This window comes from Staurois parvus, unplaced genomic scaffold (assembly GCF_062004578.1).
Source record: "Staurois parvus isolate SC_StPar_1 unplaced genomic scaffold, SC_StPar_1.0 ptg000347l, whole genome shotgun sequence".
Taxonomy (NCBI): domain Eukaryota; kingdom Metazoa; phylum Chordata; class Amphibia; order Anura; family Ranidae; genus Staurois; species Staurois parvus.
The window spans coordinates 13,325,957-13,342,855 of NW_028318143.1; the positions used below are offsets into that span (position 1 = coordinate 13,325,957).

A 16,899-nucleotide genomic window follows, 5' to 3' on the forward strand; every position below is an offset into this window, starting at 1 on the left:
AAGAAAGAAAGAAAGAAAGAAAGAAAGAAAGAAAGAAAGAAAGAAAGAAAGAAAGAAAGAAAGAAAGAAAGAAAGAAAGAAAGAAAGACAAAAGGAAAAGGGGAAATGGAAAAAGGGAAAGAAAAGAGACAGAGTGAAAAAGAGAAAAAGAGAGGGATTGGGAGGAAAAGAAAGAAAGAGAGAGAGAGAGAGAGAGAGAGAGAGAGAGAGAGAAAGAGAAAGAAAGAAAGAAAGAAAGAAAGAAAGAAAGAAAGAAAGAAAGAAAGAAAGAAAGATAAAAGAAAGAAAAATAAATACAACTGAATGATAAAAGATGAAAAGGAAAAAAAAAGAGGAAAGAAGAAAGAAAGGGGGATTGTAAAAAAAAAGAAAGAAAAAAGGATGGAGAAAAGAAGAAAATTAAGGAAAAAAAGAAAGAAAGGAAGGAAAATAATATAATTGAATGAAAAAAAGAAAATGAAAAATAGAGAGAAAATGGAAAGAAGAGACAGAGTGAAAACGAGAGGGATTGGGAAAAAAGAAAGGAGAGAAAAGAAAAAGAAAATAGGAGAGGGAGAGAGAGAACACACAGTGGCCCTAACATAAATATATAGTTTAGACAAGCAAACATGATCTAATGATATAAATAAAGATATCTTCTATCCATATATAAAGTCTGTATTTTTGAAGGTCTTGTACAGTTGTAGTCTGTAACCTTATAATTTAGAGGAAACATCCACGGATATTATGATGTTTTACTAGAAACAAGTATGTGAAATATTCGAGGAAAACAAATAACACAGTAGGTACATGTCTAGGGGAAGACGTGTCACTTTCAGATCATCAGGCCAGCCGGTTATTCGGGATTCCCAGCACATTGACCATAAACTCTAAATCGCATGTCTGATCGGACCGTCTATGTACAATCATAGGGCACATCACTGCCTCAGAACACCGCAACAGAAAAAGGTTTTAAAATACAATTTATTATTACTGATGTTTATGGGATGTCACACTGAGGTGTTACGCAGTTCTAAACAATGAAACCAACAGCAATACTTAAAAAAAGACAAAAAGATGACCAGACGCCACTGTGTAGCCGATATCTACAATTCTGTACACGACAGTCGCAGTCCTAGAGTCCCTTTACCTGCAAGTCACCGACTTCCCCCACAAAGTCAAGAATAATTTAGAATCCCGTGTCCCGTGTACATGAGGTCTGCCCTGTGGGAGTATATAGATGGGTTCAGGTCTGCCCTGTGGGAGTATATAGATGGGTTCAGGTCTGCCCTGTGGGAGTATATAGATGGGTTCAGGTCTGCCCTGTAGGAGTACATAGATGGGTATAGGGTACACTGACGATGCGCCGAGGCTTGGATCATGCTTGGCGTCCACTAGCACAGAAGATAACGAATTAAAAAGGATAAAAGTGCATTTTAGAAAAGTGAACATGTTGGGTGAACGCCCAGAACATCTGATAACGAAGTGTATCCAGGCCTTGGCTGACTGAATTGCAAAAAAAGAACTAGGATTTATTTAAAAAAAATCAGTTTCAGAAGTTCTAGATTTCATGATGATGGTCCCAAGAGGTCCTAGAAACCAGACAATAGTCACCATGACTTAGAGGACATTCAGAGTCTCAGGGAGCTCTACCCAACTATCAAGTCCCTAAGGCTGAGCTCAGTTCATTGTTTCTCGGTGTTGTTGTTGACTACAGACCCATAGAGACCGTTTGTGTAGACCTGGTCCTTGTGAACATTCGCCCGGTCCCTCATCAGGTCACTAAAGGCATAGTCCATAGGTGGGCGGAAGCCTAGGGTGGGCATAAAGCCAGCTGTAGAGTAAGGAGCCATGAAAGCAAGTCCTCTGCTGTGGGCAGAATAGGCCAGTCTTAATGGGTTGAGTCCGAGGTGCCCACCTAGCTGGTAAGTGTTGGTGTCTGTCCCAAAGTGGGTGGCATTGGGCTGCAGAGGGGAGAAGGCAGACCTGCTCCCGAGGGTCCCTATAGCTGGGGTGATGGCTCCAGCTATGAGTGGTCGGTGGCTGGTGGACACTGAAGGTTGAAGGCTCTGAAGAGCCGCTTCTCTAGACCAAGTGTCATCACCCTTCTCCTGACCTCTGTTGTTCAGGATCTGCTCGATGGCTTGGACCACATCTCCTCCACAGCCTTGTAGAACCAGCTCCAGAACGCTCCTCTTCTGGGTGGGGAAGACTCTGGTCAGGATGTCTATGGGTGTCCTCTGCCTGGAGGAGGAGGAAGAACTTGGGTCCTGCTCGTCCTTCTCGCCATCAGAACCAGAATCTGAGCCCAGCGGGCTGATGGAGCTCGGGCTTTCCTCGCCTTCTTTCAGAGCTTTGGACATGGGGGAGCTGAGGAAGGACTCCCCGTCCCCGTTTTCTGACCCAGAACCAGGTCTGACTTCAGGGGATGAGGCTCCTTGGGTGCTTCCAGTCACCGACTCACTGTCAGGGGTCACCGGCTTTGCCCCGGAGCTCAGCTGCTGAGGGGTGACGGACCTGGGTATGAGCGCCTTGGGGAACAGGTCAAACTTCTGGATCTTGGTCTCTGGAGGAAGGAAGGAGACAGAACTGGGTCAGGACACCACATTGCTGCAAATATCTGATGGATAGCTCACAGTATGGTGTCATTCCAAGGATAGGGTGAGGACATGCCATGGGATGGTAATACACATTAACAACATATATGTACATTTAGAGTAATATGCCTCATATACATATATATATATATATATATATATATATATATGTATATATTAAAACTGTAATATACATGGGGTTTACCAATGAATGTTTTTTTTTGGCTAAGTTACTGCACCCTGTAATTTGGACATTATAACACCATACAAAAAAGAACAGTTTTGCATTCCATTTGGGCAAGTAATTGTTTTTGCAACAACCGAAAAATGTAAAATAAACTTGAGAAAAAGTGTATATTACCTGCTTGTGTTTTATTATCCTATTGTAGTATTATGTGAGTATATTTTCACACTTGGCCTTCTTAAAGTTTCTGTCAGACTGTCAGTTGAACTGTCAGTTTTAAAGCCTTTCCTGTGCCGGCACCGACTTTCTGCCTGTGTCTAGTAAACTAGTAAAATTCGGAGCAAAGGGGACATCTTGATCACCAAAGATAGGATATTTATTATAAATAAATTCTATTTTTTAATATTTTATCTTTACTGATTCAATGATTTACAGATTGACAACTTGATCCGAATTTTAGACTGATATATAATTAAAATAAATTTAAAAGATCTATCCATCTATCTATCTATCTATCTATCTATCTATCCCTAGATCTATTTCAGTGTAGTGGAAATAGTAAAAAAAAATATTAAATTTTGTAGTATTGTTTGGAGCACGTTACAGGTTTATTGCAAAGATAGATAGATAGATAGATAGATAGATAGATAGATAGATAGATAGATAGATAGATTATAGATAGATAGATAGATAGATAGATAGATAGATAGATTATAGATAGATAGATAGATAGATAGATAGATAGATTATAGATAGATAGATAGATAGATAGATAGATAGATAGATAGATAGATTATAGATAGATAGATAGATTATAGATAGATAGATAGATAGATAGATAGATAGATAGATTATAGATAGATAGATAGATAGATAGATAGATAGATAGATAGATAGATAGATTATAGATAGATAGATAGATAGATAGATAGATAGATAGATTATAGATAGATAGATAGATAGATAGATAGATAGATAGATAGATAGATAGATTATAGATAGATAGATAGATGATAGATAGATAGATAGATAGATAGATAGATAGATAGATAGATAGATAGATTATAGATAGATAGATAGATAGATAGATAGATAGATAGATAGATACCAAACACTTGCCCTGATTTGTAAGGTTTACAGGTTATATATATATTTTTCATTTTCTCATACTTTTATTCCATACTACTTTTAAATAACGCAGCCCGCTCTCCTTCTTACAGGACAGACTTCCAACAGAAAAGATGTAGTTAAGCAATAGAATGCGGGTTTACCTGAGACTCCATCTGTGCACACAGTGCCGAAGACCTCATAGGCGGGCCTGGGTGGGATGATTCCATTGGCGGCGGCCAGCGCTAACCCCTCGGCGGTTCCATAGAGCAGCTGCAGCTCTCTTGCTTCGTTCTCCTCCTGAGCCTGCTGCCTCCTGAGCGCAACTTGCGCGGCCATCACCCTCTGGCGCTCCGCGATCAGAGTACACTTGGCGCACATGCAGTCTTTCCACCGACAGTAGCGCTTGTGGCCCTTCAGAGCCGACACCACCCCGTGATTCCTGCACCGGGCACACTTCGGGGTGCGGGGGTACTTCTCAGCAGCCCGCAGGAGCAATTGGGGGCCCCTGAGCAAAGTTCCGGCCACGGTGACAGGCAGAGCAGTGGAAGTGGCAGTCTGGGGGATCTGCGATCCAGAAGGGGCCCCGCTTAACTCCATTTTAGACCCGGCACTACTTTTTACCTAGGTAATCCTCAATCCTAATTTATAGTTACTCCCTCATTCACTTATAGGCACCTATACCCACCTGACCCTTAAATTCTATGTCCACCACCTGACTAATAAAGTCATACAGCTATTCCCTTCCTATAGATGTACACCCCAGGGTTTAAATACTGTCTGACTGTCCAATCCCTGACACCTATAGATTCTATAGGAGGCAATAAAGTCATACAGATATTCCCTCCTATAGATGCACACCCCAGGGTTATACCTTCTAATTGCCCAGAACCCCACACCTCTGCTCACCTGACCACTATATTCTATGGCCAGTACCTGGCACCTATAGATTCTATAGGAGCCAATAAAGTCATGCAGCTATTCTCTCCTATAGATGCACACCCCGCTGTTATAATACCTTCTGATTGCCCAATACCTGAAGGACTGGCAAAGCACAGAAATGAGTATACTACTCTCAGGACACAACTACAGAAGTAATAGGGGGATCCTATGGCTGTCTTTATGTCACTCACTCTGAATGTATTCTGTACTAATAGAGTCTATTCCTGACCGCAGGATTCTACATCTACAATAAACAGTTTAAAGCATTATGGACATCAGAAATCATTTACCCATCAAGGCAGATTTCAAGTTTCCTCCTAATATTCCCCAATTAGATCTCCCAGCACAGCTCTGCTGGCTACACCGACCCCATCCCTATATAGAATGAAAGGGATCCTATGTGACAAGGTTACCTTGATCGTCCCAGATCCCCAGATCCCCTCCAATAAATCCACATCTGCCACCACAACGTCCAGCCGGATCCTCTTCCCCCAAGCAGGAGTTTGCAAGTGTGACAGCCAGGCGCACACTCCACACAAAAGTTGCAACTAGGACCAGAGGCTGCAGGTGGCTCCCCTTGTCTCTCAATTGTTGCTCTCGCATTAGACAAATGTTGACAACAATGTGGAGCTCGCCATTGGCCGGTCATGGGGGAAGCACACTTCTGATTGGTCGCTGACTTGTTCTACAGTGTCAAACAGGCGGTTTTCTCAAGTAACAGGAGGGAGGGGGGACCCGCACAGGGAGCATTGCAAAGAGTTTTCTAGGAGAGATCTTTGTGTCATCTGGAGTCCCCCCCCCCCACCTACCCCCCATACAGTCCTGGGATCAGCCTAGAAACTGGCAGTGATAGTATGAAATCAGAGTAATAAATGGGGTGACAACTGCACTGAAGGCTTTGATTGATTGCAATTATTCGTATCTTTAATGGCTGTCAAGAAGAATACAAATAAAATAAAAAATAATTTGCAGAGGTAAGTATTATTATTTTTTGTAGATAATTCGTTTTTATTTTGGATTAGCAAGGATATTTTAATTACAGCTAGATATCATTTTATTCGTTCAAAGGCGTGAAAGAATCTAAAATATATTGTATTGACAACAATTGTTTGCGAATAGTTTTCATTAATTAGGAGATCACAGAATAATTCGAATGTTAAACTGACTGTAAAACAAAATCAATATAAATAACAGGTATATAGGTTAGAAATTATTACATACACTGATTAATATTATTATTATATCATAATCGTTCATGATAGTTGTCATTGTAATGTTATTATTTACATTATTATATCATCATGATTGTTGGCATTATATTATTATTATGTACATTATTATATCCTCATGATTGTTGGCATTATATTATTATTATTATTATTTACATTATTATATCATCATTGTTGGCATTATATTATTGTTATTATTATTATTATTTACATTATTATATCATCATGATTGTTTGCATTATATTATTATTATTTACATTATTATATCATCATTGTTGGCATTATATTATTATTATTATTTATATTATTATATCATCATCATTGTTGCTATTATTATTTACACTATTATATTATCGTCATCATCATTGTTGCTATTATTATTTACACTATTATATTATGGTCATCATTGTTGCTATTATTATTTATTATTATTAGCACTATTTAATCATCATCATGATTGTTGGCATTATTGTTATTATTTACATTATTATATCATCATGATTGTTGCTATTATTATTATTAGCACTATGTAATCATCATCATCATTGTTGGTATTACTATTATTATTATTTACATTATTATATAATCACGATTGTTCGTATTATTATTTATCATCATCATCATTATTGTGTTCTTTTTTTATTAGTATAAACCAGAATTTTTATTTATTACTCAACTTTTTTTCCCATCTCACTGCAAACACTAATGGTTAAATCTATTTTTATTTGGATTCAACGAAGCAACAACAATTAACAGCAAATTCACCTCTCTAAACTATCCAGAAAAAAATGAATTTTTGTAACAGATCACTTGACAGAAAACCAAAACACAATTGCAGATTAGAAAAGTCCACAAATGGACATTTACTTTTTGATCTGTTTGTGTCTGTCGTTCCTATGGCGGTAAGAATGTCTATGATAGTATCAAGGTATGGGGAAGGAGTTGGCTCTCTGGCTGTTGTGGCACTAGTAGTCCCACAAGAACTGAAGGGTCACGTGCTTTTATGTAAACTGTTATGCACTTTGTGGCTTTGAACTGCTGAGCAAACAGTGACATTAGAGCGATCACAGCTTTTATCTAGGCGGGAATGCTGTGACTTGTAGTTCTTTCATGCTGGGTTCCTCTGAAATGTGCAGAAATGCCCATTTCTCCAATCAGCCTTTAATTTCGGATCCACTTTCCAGCCAAAGGTGACAAACATCCCCACACTGGGTGTCATAACACGTTTATTAAGCGTAGCCAGCAAGTCAAAATACCTGATCTCCTTGTATGGCTGAATCCCCCAGAGAGCTCCGGTGATAGACTGAAAACCTAATGATCACCTCCTTAATGTCTGGAGGCAAGGCGTGTATATATCCTATACTGACTGATGAACTAATATTGACATGAGCTAAACACAACACACAAAGGACAAAAAAACAACAACACTGTCATGAAACAATACCATACCCAACAATCGTATATTTCATATATGACTTTATACACATAGGGGAAGAAATATTTATTAACTTCAGTTTGGAATTTATACATTTATTAGTAGTTTGTATTTTACAACTTCAGCCTATAAACCACTTTGGTGTCCGTTTATAAACGGACACCTTTGTATCTATGCCATATTTTTTGTGTATGGTTTAAAATTAAGCAGCTTACCAAAGTATATTGGAAGCTAAATTATAAACTTTATTAAAAATAATAATTTTATTTATATGTACATGTAACAGCAAATTCATGTATATCTGTGTAAAAATATTAAACTTGTTTCAGCTATTTCAAATGTTTCCTTGCATTTATTAAGAATGCTATATTATGTGGCCAGGGAAGAATATTTTACTTTGGTTACACGTCTGGGTGTCATATACAGGCATAAAATATTTGTAAGATGTATAATATAATGTAATAAAGTATAATATTGTTATGAAAAAGGTGATATAATATATATATATATATATATATATATATATATATATAATATTGATATAAATGGGATATAAAGATAATTTAATATAACATAGATAAATAAAAGGTGATGTGTAATTGTTGCTTTTTATTAACATCATTTTTCTTTGAATTTGAACGCTGAAATGAACGCAAAACAGATTTTTTTTGTGCGAAAACACAGACCAAAGATTATTTTTTAACCTTATGTGTTTACACACTTTTGACTGTTTTTTTATAGTGGTATTTGTTGTCTGCTGGCAAAAGAAGGTATGTTGTCTGGAGAAAGAACGGAAGCGATATATATCAACTATGTATACTATATACACTATATATACATATTTTTTTCAAAGTATATATATGTGTGTGTATATATATATATATATATATATATATATATATATACACACATATTATACTATACTATTTATATGCCATACTATATCAACTATATATCAGCAATCAGAAAGGCACAGATTGATCGGTTTTTTTACATTTACATTACAACAAGATCAGTGTAAAAAATACAATATGTATGTTTTATAACCTGTTCAAACCGATGTGTTAATTCTATACTACGTGATGGAAGTATAATATACACTATACTGTACTTATTCAAATCTTTTTTTCCGGTATTAATATTTATTACAGATCATTACCTCTACACACTATTATACGATAGATAGATAGATAGATAGATAGACAGATAGATAGATAGATAGACAGATAGATAGATAGATAGATAGATAGATAGATAGACAGATAGATAGACAGACTATATATATACTATTACATACTACTACATTAGCATATAGAACTGTGACAATTTACAATCTTCTATGTTATACCAATGTTATATGTAATATCTGTAAAACCTTTGTATGCTTTAAATGTAACGTGTATAAAAATAATACAAATATATTGATGTTTCTTAACTGTTTTATACCTATTCCTCATCAAAGGTGTCATCACATGGAAAATAATAAATAGCCTCGAATAACAGTGTGATTTCACAATATTATTCCATACAAGTTTCGAAAACAATTGAAGTCAATAAGTAACTCACAGACTTTTTTTTAACGTGTAATGAAAAAAAATAAAGAAACTTCAGACTTGTCATTGTATTAGTGATCCATATTTAATAAAAAATAAAACAAAACTGTTGCCTCTCCCCCAGTGTGCAAGCAGCAATGGGTCCTTTCTCTCACTTTCCTATCTTATCTCCCAATTCTCTCTCTTTCTTTCTCTTTCTTTCTTTCTCTCTCTCTCTCTCTCTCTCTCTTTCTTTCTTTCTCTTTATTTTTCCATCTCTCGTTCTCTATCCCCTCCAATGTCTCTCTCTCTGTCTCTGTCTCTGTCTCTCTCTCGCTGTCTCTGTCTCTCTCTCTCCTTCTTTCTCACTCTCTCTCTCCCTCCATCACTCTCTCTCTCTCCAGCTCTTGCCTGTGTTTACCTACTGAATCGCAGCAAGCCCCATCCATCTGTTCCCAGAAGCCTCCCACCACTTTTAATTATCAAGCAGCAGCCTAATAGAGATGATATTAACCTTAATCTTTCTGACATTAAAAGTAATTACCTCCAAACCAATATTACAATCATTAATATTACCCCTCCATCTTTTTTCCCTTAAAAAAACGAATAAGTATTTCAGAAATAATTAAGCCCCCCCCCCCTCCCTCCACACACACAGATACACACATATCCAAGATTAATTAACCCATCCAGTGCTGAAATTAATGAATCGGTGAGCTTGTAGCTGTGGAGAGGTACACAGGCTGTGCTCCAATGGTTAATGTACAGGGGAGGGAAGCCAGGTTGTTTATGCTGTTAATTACAAACATTTATTAATTCAGTATCTTCCTTTATGGAGAGGTAATAAACACTCACTGGGTGTTTTTGGAAACATATATTGATGTGAAACTGATGTTATGTTTGATTAAAGTATAAAAATGTCTCACATAGAGATTTCTAAGGTCTGAAGAGAGAGGACTTTCTAATGGATACTGGAGGAGCCACTGACAGCTGGGAACTGTCAGAACTAGCTGGAGGTAAGTATTCTATAGAAATAATCTAAGAACAATAATAATTATGGAAGATCATAGACTATTATACTGAGAGGGAATAATACAGATGTTTTCTGCAATTTGGATATTTTATCATAATTGTCCTCTGACTTTTATCAGATAAACTCATTCATCAGCTAAGATTTTTATTCATCTGCAGTTTAGTCTCAGCGCAATGTAATTGCACCATCTAGACATGAAGGTAGATGTAAACCAAACTGCATGTCATAGTTTGCTACAGCACTGTGTGTCAATGCTTTAAAATAATTCATTTTCAATTTTTTTTAATTAAGAGAAAAACAATTTTCACTTATTTGCCTTTGTTGCATCTCAGGGATCCTAATCTGCTGCAAAATCTTTAAAGCCCTTTCCTGTCTACATGCACTCCAGCAATGGCTGCATGGCAATTTTTGGTGTGGGATTCCTGATGGTGACAACAGAGGACCATGCCTATATAATATGTGTTGAAGTGGCCACTTGTAGGCTCTATGGGAAGCCTGTGTGACAGGATGACAACGAAGGAGCTCAGTTGGGAGATGGACAGAATGTTGTCACTCTATAACAGGAAGTGCCTGAACAAGGACTTTCATGGCTGGTTTTCCTGGTATTATTTTAATGAAAGCTATGCTTTTCACAATTTTGAAAACTATATACATGTTTAATTACATTAACAGCTTAAAGAGTGTGAGATTTTATTGATGGGGCTTACATATACATTAAAATATATTCAATAGAAAATCATTGTACCATTAGGGTTCACATATTATAATGGTAGTGTTTAGCAACTAAATGAGTTTGATATTATTACATTTATCTATTCTAATACAATATATATCTATTTATCATAATTTTATACATCACTCTATTCATTTATCTATCTATCTATCTATCTATCTATCTATCTATCTATCTATCTTTTTTTAATATATCTTTTATATAACTATATATCTCTATATTTATTTATCATAATTTGATCTATTTATTTATCTGCCATATTCTATCCATCTATCATTTTATGTATTTATTTATTATAGGTACTTATAAAACGCTGTCAATTTATGCAGCACTTTATATATATTGTACATTCATAGCAGTCCCTAACCCTCAAGGATTGTACAATCTAAGTTCCTTAACTCCCATCCATATATATACATACTAGGGCCAATTTAAACAGAAGCCAATTAGCCTACCAGCATATGTTTGAAGTGTGGGAGGAAACTGGAGTACCCAGAAGAAACCCATGCAGACACAGGGAGAGCATGCAAACTCCAGAGAGATAGTGCCATGGTTGGGATTCGAATCAACAACTCTAGTGCTATATTTATCCATTAATTTATTTCTTATCATTCTATCCCTTTATCATCATTTTCTATTTATCCCTTTATCTATCATCATTGCCTGCCTGCCTGCCTGCCTAAAACAGGAGAAGCTCATTCTAGACCTTAACAATGTCCACAAATATTTAATAATGAAGTTAACTCTGTCACACAGGGGGGGATTTACTAAAACTGGTTGACTCAGTCTGGAGCAGCTATGCATGGCAGCCAATCAGCTTCTAACCTCAGCTTGTTTAAGCTTTGGCAATAAAACCTGGAAGCTGATTGGTTTTTACGCAGAAGTGAACCTGATTTTGCACTCTCCAGTTTTTAGTATATAAACCCATAGAGTGTGGCTTCAGTTTGACAACTTTTTCTAAAATGAACAGTAATGCGCCCCCACTGGACAGCTGGGGCACTGCAGGTTCACAGACATGCTCCATACACAACTGCTTTTAGATGCACTTTTATTTTCAGTTCAGACAGTCATCAACCTTCATGGCTGATGGTCAAATGGAAGACAGAATACACAATTCATTGCCTAGGGCACAACAATTTGGGGTTGATTTACTAAAGGCAAATAGACTGTGCACCTTGCAAGTGCAGTTGCACTCTTACTCTTCAAAGTGCAGTTGCTCCAGAACTTAGTAACTGAGGCGAAGCTTCACTTTGAAAAGAATACCCAATCACATGCAAACATTTTTTTTTTAAACAGCATTTTTGCTTGCACATTATTGGATGATAGAAGTCAACAGCACTTTACCTCATTTACTAAGCTCTAGAGCAAATGCCCTTGCAAAGTGCACCGTCTATTTGCCTTTAGTAAATCAACCCCTTTGTGTCTGAAAAATCCTGGTCAGATAGACGAAAAACTCCCGAGTGTAAATAGGCATATATGTGTGGCTAAATCTATAAAAGGCTAGTGACGTGATTGTGATAGCATCAGAAATAGCATTGCCCTAGAATGCCAATCCCATTCAAACTATTATTTATTATAAAAAATGAAGGAAGCATAATTAAAATAAAGCTGAACTCTCTCCCGCAATCCATCTGGTGGGGTAGGGCTATCCTCCTTCCATGCGTTTGCTTTACAGCTGGTCCTGAGGACCGGTTTGAGAATACATTCAGGATGGGATAGAAGATAAGAGAGATGCAAGATTATCTACAGCGGAAAGAAAAGTCTACACACCCCTGTAAAAATGCCAGATGTTAAAAAAAAAAATCAGACCAAGAGAAATTGCTTCTGAATTTTGTTCACATTTAATGTGACCTATAATCTGTACAATTCAATTAAAAACAAACTGAAATCTTCAAAAGAGAGGATATAAAAATAACAAAAATAATAATGTGATTGCAGAAATATGAACACCCTAAACTAATACTTTGTTAAACACCTTTTGATTTTATGACAGAATTCAGTCTTTTGGATTAGGAGTCTATCGGCGTGACACATCTTGCCCTAGGAATCTTTGCCCATTCTTCCTGGCATAAATGACCCCAATCTGTCAGATTGTAAGGGCATCTCCTGTGCAAAGCTCTCTTCAGGTCACCCCACAGATTTTCAATTGGATTCAGGTCCAGGTCTCTGGCTAGGCCATTCCAAAACTTTGATCTTTGATCTTCTGGTGAAGACATTCTTTTGTTGATTGGGGGGTATGCTTTGGCTCATTGCCCTGCTGAAAGGACAGCTTTTAGCAGAGGCCTAAAGATTTTGTGCCAAAATTTACTGATATTTGCAACTGCAAAAGTCTCTCCACCTTGACTAAAACTCCAGATCCAGCTGAAGGAAAATTGCCCCACAGCATAATTCCACCACCATGCTTCACTGTGGGTATGGTGTTATTTACAGCTCCTTTAATTTCCTTATAGGCCTCCCTGACCATTTTTTTCAATCTTGGAGGAACATTCAGTTCTTGGTAATGTCACAGTTGTGCCATATTTTCTCCACTTGTTGATGACTGTCTTCACTGTGTTGCACGGTATAGTCAATGTCTTGGAAATTTTTTGCGTCCTTCTCCTGACTGATACCTTCCAACAATGAGATCCCTTTGATGCTTTGTAAGCTCCTTGTGGACCATGGCTTTTGTTGTAAGAGGCAACTAAGGCCGGCCATACATGGGTCAATTTCCAAACGATTTTTTTATTGGACCTAAGAATAATCGGCTGATTTTCGCTCTGTTAGTGGGGCACTGGCACCAGACGATTTTTGTGGTTCCTCCCCACTTCATTTATCGGGCATGCTGGAAAATTCATGAAAAATGACCAATTTTCTAAATCATTGGTGGCACCATTGGATTACAGAGTGAATGATGTTTTCGATTTTTGATCAAAAAATCGTTCAGAATTCAACCCATGTATGGCCTGCTTTAGTAAAAGACAGAAAAATCCTACTGGAACACCCAAACTTTATATAAGCGTAAATAATGTACTGATTGAACAAAAATTGTTTGTTCTGTTATCGCATGAAAAAAAAATTCATATTTGTCCCTTCGGATAATTTCGTATGAACTGCTATGATCAACTCTCGAAAGTTGTATACTAATGATCAGATTGGACGATTGCTCCAATAGTGGTATTTTTCATCCAATTTTCTCATTGTGTGTACTTAAGTCAAAGTCACTTTCATTGATGGCAGGTGTGTAGTGACTTTTATTTAACATCAACTTGAATGTGATTGGTTAATTCTGAACACAGCCCTAAATATAAGAGGGTGTGTACACCTATGCAACCACATTATTTTTTTTATTGTTGGTATATTTTGACACGAAACAACAATCTGAGTTTGTTTTTAATTGAATTGCAGAGATTATAGGTCAGGTTAGAAATGGTAGAAATAAACGGTGTTCCCTTCAAATAATTCCCCAATTGCACCTAAACACTTTTCACCCCAAAAAGTGTATCATCCAAATATATATATATAAATTGCTAATAAACTAAATAACACTAATAAATAAATAAATAAATAAATAATACTGTCCAAAAAAATGTCCACAATAAAATAAAATATAAAGTATAAAATAAAATAAATAAAATAAACAAAAGTCCTCCAAATAGACAATCCGCAAAATGACTTCCAGCAGGATGTGAATCCAATGATTACGGAGATCGTGCCTCAAAGAAAGAGAGAACTCACATAGTGTGATGCCATAGATATCTATATTTTATTTTATTGTGGACATTTTTTTGGACAGTATTATTTATTTATTTATTAGTGTTATTTAGTATATTAGCACTTTATATATATATATTTGCGTGTTAGAAATGGTAACAAATTCAGAAATGATTTTTCTTGTTCTGTTGTTTTTTACGTCTAAAAAGAACTGTCATTTTTACAGAGGTGTGCAGACTGTATATGTTTTCTTCCATTGTACAATAGTTCAGATTATGAGATTTGTGGGTCACTATACCTGAAGAAATGGATCTTGATCTGTAAAATGCATAACACTGTTATCACCCAAAAAAATCCCTCCATTTCTCCTCCTTGGATAAGTACGGTACACAAGATAAATGTGTGGTGACCTATACCCCGCATTAGAGAAAAGGGTACCAGAAAAATTATTATTATTTTGTGACACTACCGTGAAGTCATGTGACTGCTTTTGCCCTCTTCTTTTTATTTGTAAAATGTTTTTAGACATTAAAGTAATGCTTTTATCGTTGGGATAATAAAATACATTCTGGGGAATTCAATAAATCATTAGCACCAATTTCTGGTGGTGTGGCCCTTTAAATGCTCCTGAGCCAGATACAAACTGGTCTGCTGTTAGTTTTGGCAGCTTTACCGAAACATGTGGAAGATTCAGGTAGTGCTTTGTAGTAGGCACTTTTGCAAAGTGGTGCTATTACTGCAACAAATTAAAAAAATAATTACCTCCAGTTCATAGATTATGAGACTGGAGATGATTAAGACCTACTATATGTTGGTTTACAGAGACAGGCAGAGTGCCTGTCTCTGTATACTGTGTAGCAATCAACATGTTTGGTACTGCCACCCGATGTCCTTCCCACCTGTCACTGGTTGTTATGTACACTGTTGGTTTATGAACTCCTGATTATGATTTTATGACACCAGATCATTTCTGTTTAAGATTTCTCTCTAGCAGGGGCAGACTGACCATTTGGAAACTCGGGCACTGCCCGAGGGCCCGGGGTCAGTAGGGGGCCCCATGAGATGCCCCTGGTACCTTTTTCATAGGCTTTTTTTAGTTTGGGCAAGGACACAGGGGCCCCATGATCCCCTATTGCCCGGGGGCCCCCATGAGTTGTCAGTCCGCTCCTGCTCTCTAGTATCATTTGGATTTATTTCTCTAACTTGCATATTAGTCAGATGGTAACATCTCTATTTATTTAAGCAAACTCCTACTACAATCATCCAAGAATCTATCTTTTATATACACATAACACACAAGAGAGTACAGTTTGGGAAGAAAGCCGCACAAAATATTTAAAGTGGTATTAAACCCAAAAGGAAACATTGCTTATATTGCAGTTTACCAATTATTTGGTGACATTTTTGGATTTGGGCTTAATACTGCTTTAAAGAAGGAGTATGTAACTACAAAAAAAAGTTACATCCAATAAAGTGTGTCCCATCTCTGGCTGCTGCAGAGTTCGTTAAAGATTTTCCTTTTTTCAGTTTGCACTCTCCTCTTGGTGCCAAGTATCCGACACGTATTCTGTGATTGGAGGAGAGGCAGATGAACATTGCAATCTTCCTCATCCAATCTCAGAACACCTTGCATTCAGGGAAAAGATTTCTAACCGTTTCATGAAAAACAGATTGCAGGGTCATTAAGTACTGGATGTTTATGAATTATTTTTGGAGAACAAGGCTATCCTTTAGCGTCTCTTTAAGCTGTAGAGCATTACAAAGAATTCAACACAAGTTAAAAATACAGCAATATAGAATTATATAGAACAGGGGTTAAAATTTAGAGTCCAGACCTACTAGCCCAGTGATGGCGAACCTTTTTGAGCCCGAGTGCCCAAACTGCAACCCAAAACCAACTTATTTCTTTCAAAGTGCCAACACTGCAATGAAACCTGAATATCGAGCTTTTGGTTTAGAAAAAACAACTCGTACAGTAGTGCAAACTAATTAACAGTACAGGGATGACCAGAGACTGTGGACACAGTACAGGGGATGACCAGAGACTGCGGACACAGTACAGGACATGACCAGAGACTGCGGACACAGTACAGGACATGACCAGAGACTGCGGACACAGTACAGGGATGACCAGAGACTGCGGACACAGTACAGGAGATGACCAGAGACTGCGGACACAGTACAGGAGATGACCAGAGACTGCGGACACAGTACAGGGATGACCAGAGACTGCGGACACAGTACAGGAGATGACCAGAGACTGCGGACAGTACAGGGATGACCAGAGACTGCGGACACAGTACAGGAGATGACCAGAGACTGCGGACACAGTACAGGGATGACCAGAGACTGCGGGCACAGTACAGGGATGACCAGAGACTGCGGACAGTACAGGAGATGACCAGAGACTGCGGACAGTACAGGGATGACCAGAGACT

General features: G+C 37.3%; 1 protein-coding gene across 1 annotated transcript; it reads right to left on the bottom strand.

Annotated features, from left to right (window-relative positions):
* Nucleotides 1–719: 719 nt before the first annotated feature.
* DMRTA2 (DMRT like family A2) lies at nt 720–5,371 on the bottom strand. Its single transcript, XM_089684457.1, has 2 exons — nt 4,032–5,371; nt 720–2,545 (listed from the first exon to the last, which is right to left on the bottom strand). Exons 1-2 carry the CDS (start codon nt 4,465–4,467, stop codon nt 1,665–1,667), a joined length of 1,317 nt encoding a protein of 438 aa, XP_089540583.1. The 5' UTR covers nt 4,468–5,371; the 3' UTR covers nt 720–1,664.
* Nucleotides 5,372–16,899: the final 11,528 nt, after the last annotated feature.

Bases quoted from the DNA above. Each gene is read 5' to 3' on its own strand.
- DMRTA2 (XM_089684457.1), bottom strand. From the start codon at position 4,467: ATGGAGTTAAGCGGGGCCCCTTCTGGATCGCAGATCCCCCAGACTGCC. The intron at 2,546-4,031 runs GTAAACCCGCAT...TCCTTCCTCCAG, and splicing joins GTGCACAGATGGAGTCTCAG to AGACCAAGATCCAGAAGTTT.